This window comes from Triturus cristatus, chromosome 8 (assembly GCF_964204655.1).
Source record: "Triturus cristatus chromosome 8, aTriCri1.1, whole genome shotgun sequence".
Lineage (NCBI taxonomy): Eukaryota > Metazoa > Chordata > Amphibia > Caudata > Salamandridae > Triturus > Triturus cristatus.
In genome coordinates this window covers 1,630,446,530-1,630,474,206 of record NC_140591.1, presented here as the reverse complement: position 1 = coordinate 1,630,474,206, position 27,677 = coordinate 1,630,446,530, and the positions used below count along the sequence as shown (strand labels likewise).

The 27,677-nt window shown below is 40.9% G+C and overlaps 1 protein-coding gene across 1 annotated transcript in view; it reads right to left on the bottom strand.

Annotated features, from left to right (window-relative positions):
* LOC146808461 (transient receptor potential cation channel subfamily M member 2-like) overlaps positions 1 to 27,677 on the bottom strand; it is a 3,976,112-nt gene that overhangs the window by 2,659,424 nt on the left and 1,289,011 nt on the right. Inside the window, exon 18 of the mRNA XM_085623954.1 lies at positions 25,893 to 26,106. Coding sequence (XP_085480080.1) covers positions 25,893 to 26,106 — 214 coding nt within the window. The remainder of the gene's footprint in view (positions 1 to 25,892; positions 26,107 to 27,677) is intronic.

Sequence of the window (27,677 nt, the reverse complement as noted above, 5' to 3'; positions counted from 1 at the left end):
GAGCGCGAACAGCTACCCCTGAGGGTTTCCCGGCGCTAAGAGACAGATCAACAACATCAGGCAGAAGATTTAGAGATCGAAGAGCCAGGTCTTCACCGCTCTGCGAAATCGCATGTGACAGTTTTCCATCCGTAGGGCCAGAGGAAGTGAATTCCACAGTCTGGGTCCTAAGTTCGCAAAGCAACTACCGCCCATTCTGGTAAGTTTGAACTTAGGTACCTTAAAAAGATGATGGGATGAAGAACGGAGAGCCCGAGTAGGAAGATAGGGGCTGAAAAGGGCCTGAAGGTAGAGGGGTGCTGATCGGATTTTGATCTTATGCATAAAGCTCAAAGCTTTAAATTTTATCCGGTTTTCAACACGAAGCCAATGCAGCTCTCTCAGGCGTTCTGTAATGTGGTCACGTTTATGACAGCCACAGAGAAGCCGAGATGCAGCATTTTGTACCAGCTGAAGGCGCCGTGTGACGGCCTTTGAGGACCCCAGATAGAGCACGTTGTCGTAATCCAATCTGGAGGTCACCAAGGCATTCACAACAGATCTCTGGGTGTTTCAGAGATCAGCTTAGCTTACACTGCCTGCCACCCCATGTCACGGGGGGCGTACAAAGACTGGCACCGGGGGTGCGGCGGCCCCTCACCCTCAGACTTGGGCTCAGGCAGATAAGATGGCGGAGGCAGAGATGGCGGATCCCACGACGCAGTGTTGGCGACAGTCGAGAAGCTTGGAGAGACGATGAATCAAATTCTCACCTCCCTGGAAAGTAAAATAGATAAGGTGGCGATGGTTCTTACGCTGTTGCATGCAGACCATCGGAAACTCACAGACCGCAATGCAGCAACTGAAGGGGATATTGCGGAGGTCTCGCCAAGAGTGTACACGGCTGAAAAGAATATTCGTGATTTATTAAACAGAGTGGAATTCCTGGAAGACAGAGCTGAGGATGCTGAGGGCAGGGCCCGCCTCAACAACGTACGTGTCGTGGGCCTTCCGGAAGGAGTGGAGGGAAGGAATACAGTGACTTATGCAGAAGACTGGATCTGATCACTGCCAGGAGAGGCCCTATCCCCGCCATTCGTTGTCGAGAGAGCTCACTGAGGCCTGCCAAGCCCTCACCCCCGGGCTTGAATCCCAGGCCACTTCTAATCCGGCTACTGAATTACAGTTATAGAGATGCTATCCTCCAAGAAACTCGAAAATTGCAAGACATACAAGTAGAAAACCACAAAGTCATGATTTTCCCTGACTACACTTTCCAAGTCCAGAAACAGCGGCACTCTTACCTTACGGTGAAGAGACGCCTGCAACAGTGTGACCTCAAGTACTCACTATTGTTTCCTGCGAAACTGAGGGTCATCGCAAATGGCAAGACTCACTTTTTCACTACCCCGGAGAGTGCAGAGGAATGGCTGGAAGCTCGTGGTTCATCACAAACGGGTGGAGGGAGCTGAGGCCGGAAGCCCCTTTATGACGACGACGAAGAAGACGACAGAAATTGCAGTCCTCTACCTCACAAACATCTGGCCCACCACCCGAGCAGATACTAAGCGGTCAACTCAAAGTGGTGCAAGCTGTAGCGAATATCAGCGGATCACCGGCAGAAGACACCAACTCTGACCTGCAATTGCCACCCAGTGATGATGAACTATCAGACAATCCTCCTGTCTACCAGGGTTCTTGTGTGCTTCCGCATGTCACCCCGCAGACTTCTGATGACATTTCTTAAGAGTGTGCACATTACCAGTCTGTCTCTCCTCTCCTACATTGACCGAGTGCCACAAGGTTCCATTGGACACGCAAGTATAGGTGACTTTGTATGCTGTTTATGAGCTGTAATACTTGTACGTGGTACCTGAGATGGTGTAGCTATTGTATGACAGGTGGCGGATCTGTCGATATGCTCCCCTTACTGGCCCCTTATTATATGGGACCATCATGTACATCAAACAAGCAGAGGTCCTGTTTTTACAAGTGTATAGCCAGAGATGGGGTCAGCCGCTAATGACAGTCCTTCCCCCCGCTCCCTCCTTTTTTATCCTTAGTCAGTCTCTATATTGCTGCGCACAATAGTCCCCCCTGACGTTAGTTGTGTGCTATTGTGCTACAAGTTTGGGCGATTGCTTGTTGCAGAATTGCTCTCATGGTATTTTTTATTGTGAATTGTTTCTGTGTTTGTTATGCCATCATTTTTCAGCAAGGGTATGATTGTTGTGAAGGCGATCTGCGCACGGCACTGCGCTTCAGTATGGGTTTTACATGTCCATTGCCAGACTCTCCTAACCCCGGGCCGGATGGGACCGTTTGCACCCCTTACACTTATTGGTTATGGCGCCTGTCAAGATAGGGACCTGGAATGTGCGAGGTATCCACAGCCCAGCGCGCTGCTACCTCATATACTCCTATTTAAAACGTCATCACATACAAATAGCACTCCTCAAGAGACACCTCTACCCAGGTAGAAGTCACACACCTACATAGACATTGGAGGGGGCAATTGTAAGCGACAGGCTACTCTGCATATGCACGTGGGGTTCTAGCGTGGGTAAGGCCGGGTACTCCGTTTCATGTGATAGACACAATGGTGGATGGGGAGGGCAGATATGTCATAGTCAAGGGTGTATTAGAGGGTAGGCCGATAGTATTGGCTTCACTTTATGCGCCCAACACTAAACAGGCAGCCTTCTTGGACCAGATCTCGCAAAAATTATCTGCATGGCACGATATACCTATGATCTTGGGCGGTGATTATAACTGTGTATTGGATGTCTCCCTAGACCGCTCTTTTCCTCCCCTGCCTGGCACAGCTACGCATGCAGCTGCGAAAGCATTGGCTGAGCGATGGTGCTTTGCTGATGTGTGGCGGTTCAGGAACCCGCTTGACAGGGAATACTCTTATTATTCCGGGGCCCATAGACTCCATGTGCGCTTGGACCGATTCATGGTATCGAATGATCTCCTACCATGTATCCCTGAATCCTCCTATATGGGATGCACACACTCTGATCATAATCCGCATGTGATGGTGCTACGATGGGAGGCCGTGATATCGCCGATCCCAGTGTACCGCCTCTAGCCGGCTGTTCTTCTCGACGCGCCTTTCCGAGATCTGTTGGCCACCACAGTGGCACAATATTTTGAAGAAAATGCGGGCACAGCCATGTCGCCATTGGTAGAATGGGACTGCCTTAAAGTGGTCGTCAGGGGGCACTGTTTGGGGACACAGGTGGGTATGCACACGCAATTAGAAAAGGAGCTTACCACTTTAGAACGAAGGCTAGCCACTAGTGAACAAGCAGCCATAGATGGAGCCCAGGGGCGGCTAGATTACGATCCGGTAAAAAATGTCCCCGTACGACTCGTATCCGGTCTTATTACCGTACGAATCGTACAAGTGCCGTACAAACTGGCAATCACGAATCGCATGGTAAAAAGTCCATACGAACCGCATTGGGAATCATTCCCCACACGTCCTCGGGTCGGAAAATGTGTCCGACACGTCCTCGGACGATTTACCGTACAAATGTGAAAATTGAAGTCCGACCGAGGAATCACGATCCTACCCGTGCGTCCGATCTCACAACCGTATGGTAAAAATACTGTCCGCACCGAACTCCCATTGCAACCATGGAGACATGTGCCCGCATACGCGCCCAACACCCCCCCCCAGCCCCCGTACGTTCGAGTCGTACCCCCACCCGTGTATGTACACCCCTGTACGTGTCGTACTCCCCCGTGTATGTACACCCCTGTACGTTCGAGTCGTACCCCCACCTGTGTATGTACACCCCTGTACGTGTCGTACTCCCCCGTGTATGTACACCCCTGTACGTGTCGTACTCCCCCGTGTATTCAGGTAATATTAAAAACCTCCGTCTGATTTATAAAAAAACTCTTGCTAAACGGAAAAAGGAAATAAAAACCCATATCTGGGAGTCCTTACTTGACCCCTTAGTCTTGGGCAACAGTAGCAAATTCTGGGAAATTATAAATAAACCTATATTTGACAACCTGAGTGATACTGCACTTGGTACAAACATTCCAGAGAAAGATTGGGTTACTCATTTTAGTGCAATTTTTAAAAGTAATGACCAACAGACAGCATACAATTTTTTAACATTAAAGGAGAATTTTTTACCTTTTTCTGATAATGAAATAGAAAAGGCTATTCAAGGTTTAACTGGCAATAAGGCTCCAGGCCCAGATGGTTTGCCACCGGACCTTTTTAAATCGTGTATCTCGGTATGGGCACCTGTTCTCACAAAGGTGATAAATGCAGCTGCAATGTCTGGATGTCCAAAGTCTTGGGGACAATCCACCATCGTCCCCGTATTTAAGAAGGGCGACCGTAGTAGTCCACTATGCTACAGGCCAATATCGTTAATTAATTCAGTAGCTAAAGTGGTAGGTGGCGTAATCTTGAATAGGTTAACAACATGGGCGTCAGATAATAAAGTCATATCCTCTATACAATATGGCTTTAGACCTGGTCATTCTACAATAACTCAATGCCTGAATCTATATCTGATTGTAGGCAAATACACTATGGCCCGACAGGGAACCATTCACATGGCTTTTATGGACCTATCGTCCGCTTTTGACTGTGTTGATAGATGTAAACTGTGGGACATTATGATAAAGATGGGCGTCGAGCAGAACTTAATTTATGTTCTGGCTGACTTGCACTCAGACACCAGAGCTAATGTTCGTTACACTCAAGATCTGAAAGTAACAAGTGACATCAAAATTAATCGGGGTGTCCGCCAAGGGTGTATCCTAGCACCATTTTTGTTCAATTTATATATTAATGAGCTAGAGGATTACCTGATTAAAACAGGAGCCGATTACCCCTATGTCGGCCGAAAGGGCATCCCGGTTCTGCTATATGCGGACGACGCCGTCCTTATTTCCAGGACAGCGAATGGCCTTCAGTTACTCTTAAACTCATTTCATGATTTCATGAGCCTTCGAGGCTTGAGTATTAACAACTCAAAGTCATATGTGATGAAACTAGGTCAAGGGTCACGAAAGCCTAATGTGTTTTCCATAAATGGGGAAAAAATCCCAAATTCTAAAACCTTCTCATACCTCGGGGTTTTACTTGATAATCAATTAACCTGGGGCCCAGCTGTTATAAAAAAGAAGGGCGAGGTAACACGCACAAATGCAGCCATTCTCGGGTTTGCTAGAAAAATGGGCAATAGCCCGGTGGCTGCTTTACTTAAACTTTATCAAGCTAAGAGTGTTGCCATTGCCTGCTATGGCAGCGAGCTCTGGGGTTATAGTCAAACGCAAGCCCTGGAGATTGCAGAAGACAATTTTCTAAAGAAGGTTTTGAGGCTGCCAAGGGGTACCGGAAACTTCTCGGTCCACGAGGAGTTAGGTGTACCTTTTCTCAGTGATAGATTAGCAGCAAGCCCCATGATATGCTGGCTGACCTCCTGGCTAAACAAAGATATACCTCTCACACATGATATATTAAAAGAAGCCTTAACTTGGGACGGCAGGTTTAAGGTGCCATGGTTGAGGTATATAAATGACCGCCTCACGGAATTGGGACGCCCTGACTTGTTTTCAGCCCCAGAGACTATAACTAGAGCTGATGTTACCTTTGTGAAAAAATCATTTTTGTCCTTAAGGAATTTTGCCCGGGAGGAGGGCGAATTGTTGAAAGCTAGTGTTAGGAAACATGCTTTACTCCAAACAAGCCCAAGTATGGAACCGTACCTAACATGGCCTATGTCTGGCTTTGAACGCTTTTTATTGACAAGGTTCCGTTTTGATTTGATTCACCTCTTGTTGGCAACTCCGAAAGGGGCACACCGAGGGCAAGTGCTACCTGCTTGCGGCTGCGACGGGAAGTCTCCGCAAGACTTGGTGCACTTTTTATTTATTTGTCCTTATTATGCAGTACCACGGAAGTTATATCTAAAGCCTTGCTTAAAAAAGTTGAATTTTATACAGATTAAACCAGCTCTTTATTACCTTCAACTCCTAAATAGTGACTGCACTCTATATATATGCAGTTTTTTGAAATTAGCCCTTATTTTTAGGAAAAGTATGGAGGGATAATTATGCTGTTTTTATTGATGTACTTCTCCCTTATTTTTAACCTTGTATACTTATTTATATTTTTAACTGGTTCAATTTGTCTGCTGTTCTGGTTTTATAACAAACTTCGTAATTTATTGTCTCACAACTTTGCTGTCTTAAATTTGGAACTGGAGGATTTATCCTTTTTAATGTTTATTTGTGAAATCTTGCTCATGATTGTATATTTGTGATATGAACTTTTTAACTGTTTTTTTATGAAATTTGGTTTATGACTGTATATTTGTGACATGAACTTTTATGATTGTAAAGATTACAATCGAATAAAGATATTTGAATACTCCTCCAGTGTCTCTGGGCTGCACCGAACACACCCTCCCTTAGGCACTTCTTGCCTTGCATTTCGGGCATTCTAGAGGTTATTGGCCTAGTAATAGGTTGTTGTCTCTTATATTGTTCGCCCATGTACACTGATGGACAATATCAAATTTGTGTCATGGTTTGTGCTTATACCCCATTGTACATAAACCTTTGAATAAAGCATGTATTCTTTTATATTTTTATAGATCTTGTTCTCTTGCCTACCTCGTGTTGCTCTCCATCCCAGCGGCGGTAGTGTGCATGTTTTAGTACGAAAGCGCCTCCATTGACCACGCTTAGTAATACTAAAGTGAGAATTAATTAAAGCTTATCTTTGTTTTTACTGCTGTTTGATTGTCACTCTGAAATGAAATTGGGTGCGTTAAAGGATATTGAACCCATACACTGGCAATATTTTGCTATTAGTGCATCTTTGGTCATGCAAGAACTAGAGATGCCAGTGACCCATCGGGCAAATGTGAATGAAACCCTGGCGTCTTTGTTGCTGTCAGATGATCTTATGACTTTGTCGTGTACACACCTTGATGTAGCTCATGTGATATTTTATAGAATGATTGCCTTTTTCAGTATGACACTGGTTACATCCACCACAAGGAGCACTGTATGAGCACTGAGGAAGAAGTGACAGCTGGAGTCTTTTAGATGTTTATCATAGGATCTTAACCCAAGTTCTTGTTGACCTTTGCGTTGCCAGCACATTCCATTCCAGCTGGACCCTTCTTTCCACACATTATCTATCCATTTGATTCAATTGAATCAAACAAAGACTACTGGCCTACAGGTCCTAGAGCCCGGCATTCTGTCTAGCTATGGCCTGGATAATGAGTGATTTAGCAACCCCAAACGTGCTTGCAGCTAGTAAAGGCTTTGAAGATCCATAGTTGTGATTTGTTCTGTTGTGGGTAAGACACCCATGGCGTAATAATCGGTCTCCAGGAAACTAAATTGGAACCACCCTTGGGTAGCAGTAAGCATCTTTGTTGATAGTTTTGGCACCTACCAATATTCCGAAAATGATTGCCAGATGTTGCTCCTCCTATGAAATTTAAAACTGCACATCAGACAGACATGGAATCCAAAGAGAGTAGAAACCTATAACCTTCTATATAAAAACACAGTCGGAGAGACAAATATTGGAAGTAGATATTCAGCTCCTATTGACTTGTGCAAATGGCACAAGAGAACAAAGTACTTTGTGCTATGGACATAGGACATTTCACCAACTACATTGCTGAGGGAAAGCCAAAAAATGAACCAAGGACAGACGAAATCTTGTCAGATAAAATCTAAATTGAGGATTCATCAAACATATAAGGTAACGAGCATTGACATAGCCAATAGGTCTTGCCTTTGGGACCTTTTAAGTGTTTAGCCATACAACAGTTAATGTTATTGCACTAAGGATATTGTGTTGGATAACTAAACACTTATAAGGTCCCAAAGGTGAGACCTATTGGCTATGCCAATGCTTGTTTCCCTTTCCTATTGTTCCTCTCGTTCAGGTTATCATAATTTTGTTTATATATATATGACTCAATAGAGCAATTGCTTTGTGGAACAATATTAGATTCTCCCTTAGTTTCTCTGATCTACTTGATTATGTGTGAACGTACTACACTGTAGAACGTTGCAGTGCTAGGTTAACAAGGTGGACTTTTCCTGCTCCCTATTGGAATTCTCCCTGAAACCCCACCTATGCCTATTAAATCACTGTTATTTTGCATTGTCAATTTTGGATTGTATCGTCAGGCAAATGCTAAAGATGTTACTTTGTCAAAACTAATAAAGATTATTTACACACAAAAAAGAGGCAATGTGTAAAGTATATGTGAACACAATAACACAGTAAAACTACCACAAAAACACTCCACACCAGTTTTGAAAATAGCTTATATTTTTATGAATGAAACAAGAACAAAAGGACAAAAATCCAATACCTATAGAACAAGTTACTTACCTTCGGTAACGATGTATCTGTAAGAAACATTAGTTAGTTAGATTCCTCACCTTAGAATATCCCCAGGCGTCAGACTGGATCCGGAAGATTTTTCGTCAGCAATACCCCTTGCGCGTCGCTAGGCGTCATCTGCGGTTCCGCGTCCGTCGTCGGCGTCGTGCGCCGGAATGACGTCGTCGGAGTACTTAGACGCCGCCCTCGCGCGCTGACGTCAGTTCTTGTACATAGCTTTCCGCGCCAGGAACGCAGAGCCATGTAAAGACCGACACTGGTGCCAAAAATAAAATCTAGGGCCCTGAAAAGGATAACCTTAACCCTAGATGTCAGTTTGCAGAACGGGGAGGATGGGTGGGTCGGTGAGGAATCTAACTAACTAATGTTTCTTACAGATACATCGTTACCGAAGGTAAGTAACTTGTTCATCTGAAAGAAACACGTTAGTTAGATTCCTCACCTTAGAATAGATACCCAAGCAATACCATCCCCGGTGGTGGGTCTGCGAACCAAGATCACACCAGAAAGTCCTGGAGGACACAACGGCCAAAGAAGCCATCCCTCTGGACTTGGCTGTCAAGGCAAGAATGCCTGGCAAACGTGTGTAGCGAAGCCCACGTCGCCGCCTGACAGATGTCCTGCAAAGGGACACCCCGTCCCAAAGCAGTAGTAGCCGCTGTGGCCCGAGTAGAATGGGCGCGCAGCCCAACAGGAGGGTCCTTTTTTGCCAAGGAGTAACAAATTTTGATGCACAAAACGACCCACTGAGAGATGGTCCGTTTGTGCGCAGCTTTCCCCTTCTTAGCACCTACGTAGCCAACAAAAAGTTGGTCGTCCACCCGGAACTGCTTTGTGCGGTCCAAATAAAAGGAGAGCGCACGTTTTGGGTCCAGACGGTGGAGCCTCTCTTCCTCTTTGGAAGGATGCGGAGGCGGAAAGAAGGTGGGCAAGGTGACAGACTGCCCAAGATGAAATGGAGTCACCACTTTCGGAAGAAAGGAGGGACGAGGCCGAAGGACAACCTTGTCCGGATGAACAGAGAGAAAAGGAGGCTTTGAAGATAAAGCCTGGAGCTCACTCACCCGTCTAGCCGAGGTGATGGCTACCAGAAAAGCAGTCTTAAGCGTCAGCAGACGAAGAGGACAATTATGAAGAGGCTCAAAGGGAGCACACATTAGAAATGTGAGAACAAGATTCAAGTCCCACTGAGGCATTACAAAAGGGACAGGAGGGAACGTGTGAGTAATGCCTTTTAGAAAGCGTGTAACTACAGGGGACTTGAAAAGAGAAGGCTGATCAGGAAGCCGCAAGAAGGCAGAGATGGCAGCAAGATAACCTTTCAGGGTGCCCAGGGCAGAGCCCTGCCGGGCCAAGGAAAGAAGAAACAGTAGAACCTCAGAAAGAGGGGCGGAAAGGGGATCCACAGCCTTTGCTGTGCACCATGCCACAAATTTATTCCACCGGCAGGCGTATACCGTCTTTGTGGAGGGACGCCTGGCTGCCAGAATGATATCACAGACTTCTGGAGGCAAGTCAAATGGCATCAACTGCCGCCGCTCAATCTCCACGCATGGAGGTGGAGGCTGGACAGGTTCGGGTGGAGGACCGTCCCCTGCTGCTGCGACAGAAGATCCTCCCGAAGGGGCAGACGTATCGGAGGATCGGTCAACATACTGAGTAGCTCGGGATACCAGTACCTTCGTGCCCAATCCGGAGCCACCAAGATGACTCGGGCCCGGTCGTGCCTGATCTTCTTCAGCACTCTGGGCAGAAGTGGTATAGGCGGAAAGGCGTACAACAGACCGCAACTCCACTCATGACGAAAAGCGTCGCCGAGCGAGTGCCGCCTTGGAAATTCCAACGCGCAGAACTGCTGACATTGCGCGTTCTCTTCGGTGGCGAATAGATCTAACCAAGGCTCTCCCCACTGCTGAAAGAGACCTTGCGCCACTTCGGAGTTCAGACGCCATTCGTGATCCATCATGCACCGGCGGCTGAGTTCGTCTGCTCTGGCGTTCAGAGAGCCCGCCAGATGTTGAACCACTAGGGTGACGCCCTGGTGTTCCAGCCATGTCCAGAGGCGCAGAGCCTCCTGACAAAGGGTCCACGACCCCACCCCGCCCTGTTTGTTGCAATACCACATGGCGGTGGTGTTGTCCGTGAACACCTGCACAACATTTTCCCTGACAGAGGGAAGGAAGGCTTTCAGTGCAAGTCGGATCGCTCTCAACTCCAACAGGTTGATGTGGAGACGAGACACCGCCGGAGACCAGAGGCCTCTGATCTCCGCCTCTCCCATATGGCCACCCCATCCCAGGAGGGACACATCCGTCACTACGACATGCTCCGGTTGGGGAAGGGAGAGGCTCTTGCCCTTGACCCAATCTCGGTCCGTGAGCCACCACTGCAACTGCTGTGCAGTGCCCTCCGAGATCAAGACATGGTCGGACAGGTTGCCGTGATGCTGGGCCCACTGAAACTTCAGGTCCCACTGCAGAGCCCGCATGCGCCGCCTGGCGTGATGCACTAGTAGGATGCAGGAGGCCATCAGCCCCAGAAGCCGCAACACTAGCCTGACCGAAACCCAGGATAGAGGCCGAAAGACGGGAATCAGGGCCTGTATATCCCGGACCCGCTGTTCTGGTGGATGGACCCGGAACTGCGCCGAATCGAGAACCGCTCCGATGAAGAGGAGCTTCTGAGAGGGACTCAAGTGTGACTTCGGCACGTTGATGGAAAATCCCAGCAAATGCAGGAGATCCGCCGTAGTCTGGAGGTGGGAGACGACTGTCTGGGGCGAGCCCGCCTTCAACAACCAGTCGTCGAGATAGGGGAAGACTGGAACCCCTGATCTGCGCAAATGAGCTGCGACCACCGCCATCACTTTCGTGAACACCCGAGGGGCACTGGTGAGGCCGAAGGGGAGCACGGTAAACTGAAAGTGCTCTTGGCCCACCGTGAACCGCAGGTAACGCCGGTGGGCCGGCAGGACGGGGATGTGGAAATATGCGTCCTGCAAGTCCAACGCTACCATCCAGTCTCCGGGGTCTAGGGCAGCTAGAACCTGAGCCAAAGTTAACATCTTGAACCTTTCCTTCCGGAGGAAGGCATTGACGTTCCGGAGGTCCAAGATAGGGTGTAGGCCCCCTTTGCCCTTCTTGGGAACCAGAAAGTAGTGGGAATAACAACCACGACCTACTTCTGGGCTCGGAACGCGCTCGACGGCCCCCTTGGCCAAGAGGGCCGAAACTTCCTCGTGGAGAAGATTCAAATGATCCCCCGAGATACGGTGGTGCTGCGGTGGCATGGCTGGAGGGGTCGTCTCGAAGGGGAGGGAGTAGCCCCTTCGGACGATTTGCAGCACCCACCTGTCCGATGTGATGGACCGCCAGTGGAGCAGGTGATGGCGAACTCTGCCGCCCACTGGCGTGGAATGGGCCTAAAAGCTCGGACTAGGAAGGCTTTGAGGCGGATGCTGCCGGGGTGGATGTGGGCTGACCTCGTCGTCCTCCAGAACCGCCTCGGCGGAAACGGATCTCTGACATATTATCGAAAGACACATTATCGAACTACACAAATATCGCATCAAATATATCGACATCAAAATTATCGACATTGTATACTTAATTAAAAAACTACACTAATATCGACACTAAAATATCGTAATACAATTATATCGATCACACAAAAATCGCACACATAAATATCGCAATACTAAATATCGACATAAGTAAATAAATATAACACATGTCACAAATATCGATAAACAAAATATAGACATCAATAATATCGTTTTTTTAAAATATATCGACAATTTTAATACTAATAAAACCAATACTTCAAACAACATAAATACTATATTTTCCGAAAACAAACATTTTCAAATGATATTCTACTTAAACATAAACAGAACATTTATAACGATCTCAATATTTAACAACATAATAAAAAAACACTGAAATAATTTTCACATTGGCATTTCGAACACATTTAAAAAAATTACAACACATTATAAACAATCTTTTTATATATAATTATTTAAAACTCTCCTCCTTTAAAACTAAATATACTCTTACTTAGCATTTTCCATAAAAGGAAAACAATTAACTAAAAAAAATTCAAACCATCCAATAGAAAGGACACATACACAGAACAACCAATAACATTCAAGAAACAATTTAAAACCACCATATAAACCAATTAAAACAAGTCTTCTACCGTGCCTTAAACCAAAGCATTGAACGAAGAAGAAACTCTGCTAAACAGAAGAAACCTACATCCTACTACTATTCTAAAAACGTAAGTAAATAATCTTTTCTAACTAAACTGCCAAATTAAACTAAAACACTAATTTATCTTTACTCAAATAAATAACTAACTTATATATTCCATCTCTTTATGTTTCCACTACAGATATTACTCAAAACAGCTAAAGAAAATATTGAAGATTGCCAGAAAAGACTCACTAAAAAGTAAGTATACTATCAAAATACTTTATAAAATATTAATTAAATCCTACTCAAACCCCAAAACATCCTAAAAGCCTAAACAAATTCATGTTCTCTTTTTTAAGTTTTTAAAAACCTGTATAAATTAACACCTATAGTCTATACCACTGGGCATGAGGGAAGGCTCTGTTTGCTTAGGGAGACGTTGGGCTCCTGCATCTTATTTATTAGGGAGTAGGGGCACATAGTAAGAGGGGTAGGGGACGGGGGTACATTGACATGTGGTGGGGGAGGGGGGGGTAGAGAACTGGGTGGGAAGGTTGTTCCTTCTCCTGAATAATTGGTCTTGATGATAAATGTGTGGTACTTCCGGGACAGGTGAAAGCGGGGGAATGTTTGTTGAGTTGTTGATTTGTAAAACAATAAAATACGTTTCAACAAAAAAAAAATAGTCTATACCAAACAGCAATACCACCCCACTTAAAAAACTAAACCAACCAAAACAATATTTAACTTTCAGAGACTACATCAACTAAACTGCTTTTTGTCTACAAAGAACATCTTCATTCAAATACAACCAAAAACACTTGGTAAGTATATATAAAAAAGTTTTTTGTTTCCTATTTTTATAGAAATATATAAAGTACTATTGCATATATTTTCATATACATTTTTTCCAGATTTCTAACACATCACGATGACAGAAGAAGCCCAATTTATAACTTCGCAGAAAGGAAAATTCCTATTGTGTTACATGGGTTACACATACACCCAAGAAAAGCAGACGGACCGAAAAGTGAACTGGAAGTGTTCTAAATATTATTCTAACAAATGCTACGGACGAGCAACAACAAGAGAAACCACTGTACTATATACAAGAGAGCATAACCATCCACCCAATCTCTCTGAAATAGAAGTTAGATCAACCCTTGAAAATATCAAAGAATTAAGCACTGGTTCACAAACTGCTACAAGTGTAATCCTAAAAGAACTATTACCTAGAGTGCCCAAAGAAGCAAGAGGCCAATTACCATCAATTGCTTCTATAAAAAGAACTATTGCTAGGACCAAAAAAGCAACCACGACAATTATACCATCCCCTAAAACTTTTCAAGATATCATCATTCCACCAGAATTAACTATCAGCCACAATAATGAACCTTTTATTTTTTTTGATAACAAAAGCACAGAAAAAAGAATCATAATGTTTGCTACTGCAAACAATATAACTAAACTCCAACAATGCCAAACATGGATGATGGATGGCACCTTTACAATATGCCCAAAACCATTCTACCAGCTTTACACAATACACGGTCAATATCACAACACTTCCATACCTTTAATTTATGCACTATTACCTAACAAACAAAACACAACATATAATGAAATGCTAGGAAAACTAAAACAAGAATCAAATGATTTTTACCCTCAAAGAATTATCATAGACTTTGAGCAAGCCATGATAAATTGCATTCTAAAACTGTACCCCCATACAGCTATCCAAGGATGTTACTTCTATCTAAACCAATGTATATGGAGACATTTACAAAAATCTTCACTAAGTGTAGAATATGCCACTAACATAAGTTTTGCACATCAAATAAAACTTCTAACAGCCCTAGCTTATGTACCAACCACAGATGTTGCAGAACATTACAATCTTTTATTAGAAAGTCCATTCTACAAACAAAATGAAGTAAAGTTATCTCCCCTCTTAGATTATTTTGAGGATACCTGGGTGGGGAGACTACACAGATCAGGCCATAGACGTCAGCCCAAGTTCCAAATACCTTGGTGGAATGTATATGTAAGTACACTCAACCAACAAGCCAAAACTAACAACGCCGTCGAGGGCTGGCATAATGCATTCCTAACTTCTACTGGGAGAACAACTCCAACACTACAAAAACTACTAATTGCCATACAAAAGGAACAAAGTTTCCAAGAATTAAGAATGCAACAATCTGTCCTACAATTAAAACCAAAACAATCTAGACAAACTACTCAAATGTATAATTACCTACAACAACAGGTACAGCTATACCCATCCACAAGAGGACTTGAGTACTTAAATATAATAGCTCAAACTCTCTTCTAAACCCTTTCCAAAATATTAACCCACAATTCTACTAAAACAACTATCACAACATAAATAAACCACTTTATTATATCACTTATTTAATTATGTGGTCTAAAATATATAAATAATTTAAATCTACATATATTTAGACAACATAATTAAACAAACCAAGTACACAACAACAATATTAAATATATAAGATTTGCCCACCCACAATTAAAATATTTAAATGAACTTACCTGTGTAGTTGCTCCAATGGGATAATAACATTCCTTCCAAATAAATCCAGGTAGTTCAAAATCCATAGGTATCAAAAAGAGATCCAAATAAAATGGAAAAATACAACTGTTTATCGAAAAAAACGTCTACGCAAAAAAACGACTATCCATTAACCATAAAAATCCCGAAAAATATTAAAAAGGTAAATAACCGCTCCTGGAAACCCGAACAATAAAGGAAGTGTAAAATAAAGATTAGTAAACACAACTAATACACACTTCCTTTTAAAAAAAAAAGGTGTTTGAAACCGACGAAAAAATCTTCTCCGTAAAACCTACAAAAGAGAAACAAACATTCCCACCCACACACAAACACACATAAGGCACCTAAAAACATCACTACAAACATTATTCAAACACTATAAAACTTTAACACACCGAAATAACAAAACACTAACAAAGCCACAAACACGGAACACAACGTAAATTATAAAACCGTAAACAAACTATTACTAACAACCAAACTTCTAAATCATCAATCCATACACACTTATTACAACATTACTACTTCCACAAAACACTTAAAACAATTAAGAAATAAAGAAAATAACTCTTACCTTCTCAAACGCGAAACAGCTCCCGACCGCGACCTGGATTTGACCAAAATAACCCCAAACAACAGCGAGCGGTTACAAAATAAAAGACCCAAACAAACATAACAACTAAAAAAATACCAATAAATACCCTAACTATTTATTTAACATTACACATTACTTTAAAAATTAGTAAAACATTAGAATAAAATACTCAAAAAGAATACCTATTTTTTTATATATGTGAAAATTATTTAACGTATAAAAATAAATATAATAAATAAAATATATTTATTAATATAATAATAAAACTGTATATATTACCAAAAAAAAATGGATGAACATGATATAATTAATATATTGTATCTACAACATACCAAAACTAAAAATAAAAAGAAATATTCTAAAATGTAAACAATTTCAATATTAATTATCTAATATAAATATTAATAATTAAAATATATTTATCATATATTTCAAAACATACAATTTCTTTGAAATTCAAATAAAGTCTAAAAATATTGAGAGTACCCAATATAAATGTAAAAAAATTAAACAGCTATAAAAATCAGAATTGTTATTTTTACATTATTTTGTCTGTTCATATATTAATGTCCAAAATATAATTAAAATAATATATATCCATTATAAAAAAATTATTACAATAATACAAATGTTAAATATTAATTATTTTATTACATGTTTATTTCAATGATTTAATTATTAGAATATGCGTAATAATAAACAATATTTTCTCTCTAATTAATATACATTCCAACAACTATAAAACAAATCTTATTTTCCTTTCTACTATTTTATACAAAAATGTGGAATTTGCATTCTGATATAACTTCTATCTTTTATCCAACCAAAACTAAAATCTACAGATTTTTTGTAAATTAAAACAAATTAATTTAACTGTTCCTATTCAACTCTATATTTAATTCTAATATTTGCTATTTACCCAACTTAATTAACATACTACTCCCACTACAGACTGAACTTAATTAATTTACTATTCTCACTCCAACCTATATTAAATTAGAGTAGGTGCTGGACACTGAACTAAATTAATTTACTATTCCCACTCCAGTCTATATTTAATTAAGATAAGTGCTGGACACTGAACTTAATTAATTTACTATTCTCACTCCAACCTATATTAAATTAGAGTAGCTGCTGGACACTGAACTTAATTAATTTACTATTCCCACTCCAGTCCATATTAAATTAAGATAAGTGCTGGACACTGAACTTAATAAATGTACTATTCTCACTCCAACCTATATTTAATTAGAGTATGTGCTGGACACTAAACTGAATTAATTTACTATTCCCACTCCAGTCTATATTTAATTAAGATAAGTGCTGGACACTGAACTTAATTAATATACTATTCTCACTCCAATCTATATTTAATTAGGGTAGGTGCTGGACACTGAACTTAATTAATTTACTATTCCCACTCCACTCTATATTTAATTAAAATAAGTGCTGGACACTGAACATAATTAATTTACTATTCTCACTCCAACCTATATTAAATTAGAGTAGGTGCTGGACACTTAACTTAATAAATTTACTATTCTCACTCCAACCTATATTTAATTACAGTAGATGCTCGACACTGAACTGAATTAATTTACTATTCCCACTCCAGTCTATATTTAATTAAGATAAGAGCTGGACACTGAACTTAATTAGTTTACTATTCTCACTCCAACCTATATTACATTAGAGTAGGTGCTGGACACTGAACTTAATTAATTAACTATTCCCACTCCAGTCTATATTTAATTAAGATAAGTGCTGGACACTGAACTTAATTAATTTACTATTCTCACTCCAACCTATATTTAATTAGAGTATGTGCTGGACACTGAACTTAATTAATTTACTATTCCCACTCCAATCTATATTTAATTAAGATAAGTGCTGGACACTGAACTTAATTAATTTACTATTCTCACTCCAATCTATATTTAATTAGGATAGGTGCTGGACACTGAACTTAATTAATTTACTATTCCTACTCCAGTCTATATTTTATTAAGATAAGTGCTGGACACTGAACATAATTAATTTACTATTCTCACTCCAACCTATATTAAATTAGAGTAGGTGCTAGACACTTAACTTAATAAATTTACTATTCCCACTCCAGTCTATATTTAATTAAGATAAGTGCTGGACACTGAACTTAATTAATTTACTATTCTCACTCCAAACTATATTAAATTAGGGTAGGTGCTGGACACTGAACTAAATTTATTTACTATTCCCACTCCAGTCTATATTTAATTAAGATAAGTGCTGGACACTGAACTTAATTAATTTACTATTCTCACTCCAACCTATATTAAATTACGGTAGGTGCTGGACACTGAACTAAATTTATTTACTATTCCCACTCCAGTCTATATTTAATTAAGATAAGTGCTGGACACTGAACTTAATTAATTTACAATTCTCACTCCAACCTATATTAAATTAGAGTAGCTGCTGGACACTAAACTTAATTAATTTACTATTCCCACTCCAGTCTATATTAAATTAAGATAACTGCTGGACACTGAACTTAATAAATTTACTATTCTCACTCCAACCTATATTTAATTAGAGTACATGCTGGACACTGAACTTAATTAATTAATTATTCCCACCTCAGTCTATATTTAATGAAGATAAGTGCTGGACACTAAACTTAATTAATTTACTATTCTCACTCCAACCTATATTACATTAGAGTAGGTGCTGGACACTGAACTGAATTAATTTACTATTCCCACTCCAGTCTATATTTAATTAAGATAAGTGCTGGACACTGAACTTAATTAATTTACTATTCTCACTCCAACCTATCTTTAATTAGAGTATGTGCTGGACACTGAACTTAAATAATTTACTATTCCCACTCCAGTCTATATTTAATTAAGATAAGTGCTGGACACTGAACTTAATTAATTTACTATTCTCACTCCAACCTATATTAAATTAGAGTAGCTGCTGGACACAGAACTTAATTAATTTACTATTCCCACTCCAGTCTATATTAAATTAAGATAAGTGATGGACACTGAACTTAATAAATTTACTATTCTCACTCCAACCTATATTTAATTAGAGTATGTGCTGGACACTGAACTGAATTATTTACTATTCCCACTCCAGTCTATATTTAATTAAGATAAGTGCTGGACACTGAACTTAATTAATTTACTATTCTCACTCCAACCTATATTACATTAGAGTAGGTGCTGGACACAGAACTTAATTAATTAACTATTCCCACTCCAGTCTATCTTTAATTAAGATAAGTGCTGGACACTGAACTTAATTAATTTACTATTCTCACTCCAACCTATATTTAATTAGAGTATGTGCTGGACACTGAACTTAATTAATTTACTATTCCCACTCCAGTCTATATTTAATTAAGATAAGTGCTGGACACTGAACTTAATTAATTTACTATTCTCACTCCAATCTATATTTAATTAGGGTAGGTGCTGGACACTGAACTGAATTAATTTACTATTCCCACTCCAGTCTATATTTAATTAAGATAAGTGCTGGACACTGAACTTAATTAATTTACTATTCTCACTCCAACCTATATTTAATTAGAGTATGTGCTGGACACTGAACTTAATTAATTTACTATTCCCACTCCAGACTATCTTTAATTAATATAAGTGCTGGACACTGAACTTAATTAATTTACTATTCTCACTCCAACCTATATTAAATTAGAGTAGGTGCTGGACACTGAACTGAATTAATTTACTATTCCCACTCCAGTCTAAATTTAATTAAGATAAGTGCTGGACACTGAACTTAATTAATTTACTATTCTCACTCCAACCTATATTTAATTAGAGTATGTGCTGGACACTGAACTGAATTAATTTACTATTACCACTCCAGTCTATATTTAATTAAGATAAGTGTTGGACACTGAACTTAATTAATTTACTATTCTCACACCAAACTATATTAAATTAGGGTAGGTGCTGGACACTGAACTAAATTTATTTACTATTCCCACTCCAGTCTATATTTAATTAAGATAAGTGCTGGACACTGAACTTAATTAATTTACTATTCTCACTCCAACCTATATTAAATTAGGGTAGGTGCTGGACACTGAACTAAATTTATTTACTATTCCCACTCCAGTCTATATTTAATTAAGATAAGTGCTGGACACTGAACCTAATTAATTTACAATTCTCACTCCAACCTATATTAAATTAGAGTAGCTGCTGGACACTAAACTTAATTAATTTACTATTCCCACTCCAGTCTATATTAAATTAAGATAACTGCTGGACACTGAACTTAATAAATTTACTATTCTCACTCCAACCTATATTTAATTAGAGTATATGCTGGACACTGAACTTAATTAATTAATTATTCCCACCTCAGTCTATATTTAATGAAGATAAGTGCTGGACACTAAACTTAATTAATTTACTATTCTCACTCCAACCTATATTACATTAGAGTAGGTGCTGGACACTGAACTGAATTAATTTACTATTCCCACTCCAGTCTATATTTAATTAAGATAAGTGCTGGACACTGAACTTAATTAATTTACTATTCTCACTCCAACCTATCTTTAATTAGAGTATGTGCTGGACACTGAACTTAAATAATTTACTATTCCCACTCCAGTCTATATTTAATTAAGATAAGTGCTGGACACTGAACTTAATTAATTTACTATTCTCACTCCAACCTATATTAAATTAGAGTAGCTGCTGGACACAGAACTTAATTAATTTACTATTCCCACTCCAGTCTATATTAAATTAAGATAAGTGATGGACACTGAACTTAATAAATTTACTATTCTCACTCCAACCTATATTTAATTAGAGTATGTGCTGGACACTGAACTGAATTAATTTACTATTCCCACTCCAGTCTATATTTAATTAAGATAAGTGCTGGACACTGAACTTAATTAATTTACTATTCTCACTCCAACCTATATTACATTAGAGTAGGTGCTGGACACAGAACTTAATTAATTAACTATTCCCACTCCAGTCTATATTTAATTAAGATAAGTGCTGGACACTGAACTTAATTAATTTACTATTCTCACTCCAACCATATACAGGTAGCAATGCTGCAAGAAACACACACTGATCCCACTTGCTTTGGAAGCAAATGGGCATCCGGCCGAGTGCACTCCTCATACTCGTCATATTCACGCGGCACGATCATACTCATCAAAAAAAACACACCCTTTATCCAAAGTGGCACATATAGCGATCCCACGGGTAGATGCTGCCTTCTCTGGGGCACGTTGGGCACACAATCCGTCACCTTAGCCTGCTGCTATGGTCCTAACACGGACGACCCCCACTTTTTCACAACCCTTTGGGGACAAATATTAAAGGTCGGGTCTACACATGTCATCTGCGGCGGGGATTTCAACACAGCACTGCGCCCCGCTATGGACCGCTCCAACCCCCTCCCACACCACTACACTAACACCCAGGATACCCTCTCTGGGCTATTCCTTGACCATGGGCTGGTGGACGTATGGAAACATGCGCACCCACATGACAAAGAAGGCACTTTCTTCACAGCTGCTCACAGGACATGGTCAAGACTTGACTACTGGATTTGCTCCTGCAGGGTGGCCCCGTGGATTCACTCAGTGGAGCACCTGCCCCGCACATATTCAGACCACGCACCAGCATGCCTCGAGATAGCCCCACCCAATTTAATTACTACCCCTCTTTGCTGGAGATTAACGCCGGAAGCACTACTGGATAGTGTTTTTCAAGCCGAAATCAAAGAAGAAATTACTGACTTCTTTGCTAGGAATAAAGGGACGGTCACTCATGTAGGCACCATATGGGAAGCTTTCAAGGCCACTATACGAGGCTCCTGCATGGCAAAAAGCTTTGGGGTACTCAAAGACATCCGCAGGAATCTACAACGCCTAGAAGACTAGATAAAACAGCTTGAGAGTGCCATCGTGGGTGGAGGGACTGGAATACAGCAGGCCACGCTGCGGGAGAAACTTACAGACTTCACTGACATCGTGGATAGGGAAGTCAAATTCAGAAGCAAATACTTCATAGCTCGCCGAGCACTGGCACGATCATTCATACCAAGGTTCTGGGAATGAGCCACGACACTGCAATAGCAAGTTACCATGGGGTTAGGTCAACGGTCGAGCTAGTCCTACATTTCCTCAAGGGGCCTACGGTTAGCAGGGATGTATAGCGTTATATTAAGTATTGTCAACTTTGTGCTTAATCCAAGGCAGCCTTTTGGCTTTTCTCCAGTCTGTCTCTTCTCATCAATGGCACACGTGTTCCACTGACTTAATTGTGGATTTACTTTCATCAACAGGAAACTGAGTGATCATGGTCACATGGACCTCTTTTCTAAAATGGCTCATTGTTTCTTGTTCTTAAGGTTTCTATCTGCCGGCATGATGGCAAGGAAATTTCTGGCTCATATATTCCGCCTGCAAGGAGTCTGACATAACATATTCTCCAAAAGAGGTGGGTGGGAGCTACGCACAAATGGGCGGCGGCGGAGGAGGAGACATTACGGGAGGAGGAGGTGAAAGGGACCCGCAAGCACCCTATATCAATGGAATGGGCCATGTTATTATACCAGTTTAGGCAGCTCTCCCCGGGGGCGGACCCACCAGATGACACATCTACACAACTAATCCGGAGTACACAGTCACAGGCTCTGCCCACCTGAATCCGTAGGCTCCCAGCCGCGCGAGGTCTTGACAAACCCTAGCTCCAGGCACACTATTATGATTTTCGGTCGTAACGACTAGGATAGGCGAACATGAGTATCAGCGGTGCCTCACCATCACGACGCTGCATTTCCCCCCCCTGGTGTAATTGGATATATTCTTCCATATTCATTCCCTAGTTTATACCTCTGTTAAACCCTAGTTCCTTTGCCATATATGGAACCCGAGATCGTAGGATATGAACGTCACGATAACTGTATACACTGTTTATGCTTCTTGGTAACGAATCATCAATCAATACAATTGTTAAGTATCCTTATAGGATGTATGATCGAACACGACCACTTGTAGAATATGAATGATGTACAATGTATGAAATGTGAAAATGGCAATAAAAATAAGTTTAAAAAAAAAAAACATATTCTCCAAAAGATGATGGGGGGTCTAAGAGAAAGTTTTTAAGACCGTCGTGGATATATTCCCCAAATACAACTATTACAACACACACACTTGGAAACAATAAAATGGAGAGTTGTTAGACTATTCTGGCCCCCATGTTGTAAACAGATAATCCAAAGTGAGACATTCCTCTCTGCTCTGTCCACTGGGTTGTCAGTTTATTGGGTGAGCACTTTTTAATTCTTCATCAAGAATGAGTAACTGCTCAAATGATTTTAGTCAGCTGACTTATCAGATATCGCACTTTGAACTGAATTGACTCAGAATAACATCGACAGTATAGGTGTAATGGATATTCCATGTCTGATTATTACCTATATTTTCCCTTCTTTTAGAGCCGGGCCTTGCGTCCTGAGCTGTAGCCAAGTGAGGTGAGGCTGTTTTCTCGTAACTCACGGGTAAGCACATTTTGGTAATGTTTTGAGTATACTGTATAGGTACAAGTCACAATGGGTACTTATGACCCACTTGACTGACAGACAATTTAGCACAAGTATTTGATCTTTTTGTTGTTACAATAATTCTGATGCCACTTTTTTACTTTTTAGGTGTTATCAACAACAATCAACTGAGAACCGAGACAGCAAGTTTTGTAGGTTGTATATGATCCAACCAACAAGTTTTGATAAACACTTCACTGATTCACAAATATGCAGTAGCATAATACATCTAGGTCCTGAGGAAGGCCACAATCCCACAGTGATCATAATGGCCGAAACATGTAGACCTTGTTTCTGGACAAATGCAGTCAATATTTCGTAACTGCATCTGCACTGTTTTTAATTTTGACATCAGGAGATAATGAATAACAGTTTTTTCCTCTCCTGTTAGCCAATTTTAGATCACATATCACTTTTCACATTAGTGCACTGCGCCCATCACTCTTAAAATTAAAACTCTTCACATCTGACAGATTTTTGGAAATCCTACTAGTGAATAACATCATAAAAACATCCCTGAGCTCCTCTATCACAGTGAAGGGACTGTAGCCCTTGGCTACACTAGGTTTTGCAACAAAGAGGAGATCCCAGATGATGAAGCGTGCCACTCCGGTTGGGTGATGGGATTTCCCCTGAGTATAATTAAAGATATCTGCTTGTGCTACATGTCTTTAGAGCTTTAGTAGGCTTGTCAGCAGATATTTTGTTGTGTTATAACATATTCTCCGACAGATCTTCTCATTACATTTTTAGGTGATGGTACTCAATTTGTTCTACCCTTTAAGCCCTGTCTTCAGATAACTATACACAATCCAGTGGACAAAAAAAAGGGTCAAATAGGGTCTTACACAGTATCAGAGGTGGTTATGAAATGCCATTCACAACAACTAGGGAGAATACTAATCCTACGCAGAGTTATTCTATCACAATTCTGTTCACTCTGCTACCAGAGTTTCTCCATTCTATTGTATTCAAGAATTCCATCACCTTTCCTTTCCATCTTCTATGGCGTCCACTCTTCTTGTGTCTGCTGCAGCTCATATACTAAAGAGACTTGACTCTGAAAGATAAATTATTGCCCGGAATTTACAAGATTCTAAAACTGCTATAAATTAGAAAACTGAAATTAGGAAGAATGGTCCCAAACTTACAGGTGGGAGAAAAGGGTTGGCTCTCTTCCAGGTTCTGGCCAACTCGAAATTTGCCAGTCCGGTTTGGTTCTCAAGTTTTGGTCCCTTTGTAATGGCCCAAAAAATCCATCCCATTGCTTTTAGGCACCTTATTCCTAACTCTTGGAAGATTCATCCTACCTTTTATTTCTTCCAGTTGAAGCCTTTAGATCTGATCCATTTCGTTAGAGTTCTCCTTCTCCCCCTGTTCTGATCGATGGGGGAACAGAATACGAAGTTAACAAGATCTGTGATTCCTGAAGTTTCAGAGGTCTGCTCCAGTTTTTCGTTCACAGGAAAGGCTATCCTGCAATGGAGCGCTCTTGGCTTCCTACTATGCCCCCAGATTGGTCCTTAATTTTTTTCTGCCCTTTCCTTGCAAACCTGGGGGAAGGGAGGATGGTGAGTTATACTGTTGCAGTCACAACATCTCTGCGATCCCATGCCCATGAACCGCTACACCATGGATGGTCCATTGGTTTTTGGGGCTCACAAGACACCACATTAACCCTCAACTGCAGGCTCACTGGGGCCTGCTTTCTCTCATGCTCCTAGCTGCTGCTTCTTGCGCCTTCAGCTCCAAAATGGCAATCATCTGTCTGAGGGTTCTCTCTGCCTTTTAAAGTTGATATGCTGCTAGACCTCTTCAAGTTTTTATTGTTGCTTCCTTTTCCACCACAGCTGTTTCTTCCTCGGTTCCTTCCTGCTTTTACCAGTCCTTTGTGTTTTCTGTGATGTAATGTTTTGGTGTCATTTCCTTTTGATGTATCATTCTTATTTAAATATTTCAATATGGTTGGTGTGTGTGTGTTTACAAAGCTGGGTTCCTTTGCATGTTTTCTAGATTCACTCACTTTCCTGAGATTGACTCTTTGCTACAAAATAATTAAAAGTTGGATTCTGGATTCCTGGTTTTCTTCAATCCTTTAATGGTTTTGTTTAGGAAAGAGATGTTTTATGCATTTGGCTCCCCCCCCCCCCCCTGGGAAGGTGACTGCATCTTGAGGGCTCTTGTCTACCACACTTTCCAGTGTATGGTGAGATCGTGGCTTTGTGAACCAGTGGCCCGTGCATTGGACTGAGGATGATCGGACCAGTAGTATGGGAAAGCGTTCAGACCTGAACAGACAAGGAGCACTGAGACTGAGATCTGCTGTACAGGACTTGAGAGGCTAGGACTGTCATTGAGATAGAAACTAACAAGACACACACTTGGACCTGCAAATACTGACATTGAGACATTCTATGCATGAGTTGCAAAACAGAACAGTGAAACACTGACATGCGAAACAACAAAACTATGCAGTATAACAAGACTTATGTGTTATAGTAGTATATTTCTGGGTTTTCTCACCTGACGTACTTCCTCACAAAGAAAGCTGAAGATCCAGATGTAAAGCAGGTACTCTCTCCAGGAAGGGGTAGTCTGAAAATCTAATATCAGTACATGGGCAAAGAGCCAGAGGAAGCCAGCGTACAATACAATGTTGTAACAGAAGACCACTACAGGGGCAGTGTAGAAACCATAGAGGCGCTCCAGACGGGTCAGTGTGTGAAGTGATGTATTTCTGTCAGAGAGGAGAGTTACACAGCAGTGTCAGTGAATTCACAATAATACTCCATTGCATACTTTCTTCTAGAAAGGTTCACAATAGCTCACTTTGATATCCAACAACCTCCAACTCCATCACAAATAGCTCAGTTCCGAGCCTTGTGATCATCTCTCAGAACCCACAATAAAAGATATATATATAAGTTTGCTAATAATCACCATACATGCTCTTTTTTAAACAGTACATGAATTCACTGCTTAATTTGGGTCAGTGGGTGCAGGTGGGGCCTCTAGTAAGTTAGAGGCTGCATTTTCACATGGTTGCCTCTCCTAGCCCCATATACTATGGTTGTTCTCCCTGATTCCAAGAATTACCTCCAGAATGTCAGTGCCAGCATTTGGTCATGAGTATACCATACTCCAAGAATTACCTCTTGTCTGCCAACTAGCATTTTGCCATGAGTGCCCCTTATGCCAAGAATTCTGACCAGTATTTGACACCTTCGGTAACTGGACTTGTTTCAAATTAACTTTACAACCCTTTGTTTGGATACCTACAATTCAATCAGGACAAACAACACTATAATGAATTGTGTGGTGCATTGCCTCTCTGTATACTCTGTATAATACACATCTTTATGTTCTCTTAACTGTCCCGCATTGTGTGATCATTTGACCACTGAGCAAAGTCAAGTCTGTTCTATGGCTATAGTCACTAATTTATGATTGGGGATGGTTCAGTTCAAATTGTTTTTTCCGAAGAGATCACACTGGCAGCAGTTAATGCTCTCACAAAAGGCCTACATCTGTGCAATCTGTTAATTTTTTCAGTTTTTCATGTGTAGGCCCTGCTTTTCATGGTATAGAGATACTGTGAGAAAGTCATCCTTTGTGCCCTGCTCACCCCCATTTTATGTGACTGATACTGGTGGTAACTGACTCTGACTGTGCCCTGGGCTATGCTAAACAGGCCCAGGGCCAGTGCTCTCATTAAAAAGGTCTAATTACAATTGGCATTGAAAGACCCCTGTAAGTCCTTATTATATAACGCAATGGGGATTCAAACTACCTATAAGTCCCTAGTATATAATAGGGCAGGGAGGTTTAGAGTCCCCGTAGATTTCCTGAACTGGAGTGTGCACTGCTGTATTGCCTGCTGTCATTTTTAAAGGCAGCCCTGCTTTGCAAACTGTCTTTAAAAGTAAATTGTATGCAAATTTGACTTTGGAACTAAAGGTACTTTGAAAGTGGTAATCAACCTTATTTTTACATATGTCACCCCTAAGGTCTCCCCTAGGTGCCAGAGGGGTTTGGTGCCATGTAACTATAATCAAGGACATTATAGGTGTTTTATGTGCCCCGGTGAGGGAAAAACTGACAATTAATTTTTTTCCCCATTGTAGATTATTAGCTCCATAGGCTAACATTATAATATTTTATTTAAGTATAAATATTGCTAGGAAGAAGCTAATATCATGCAAAGACTTAAAAGATTGGTAATGATCGATCTAACAACTTGGCACTGTTGAATTTATCATAAATAGTACAAAAAAGAAGTTATAGAACTTTCTTCCCTGTGAGTAAAAT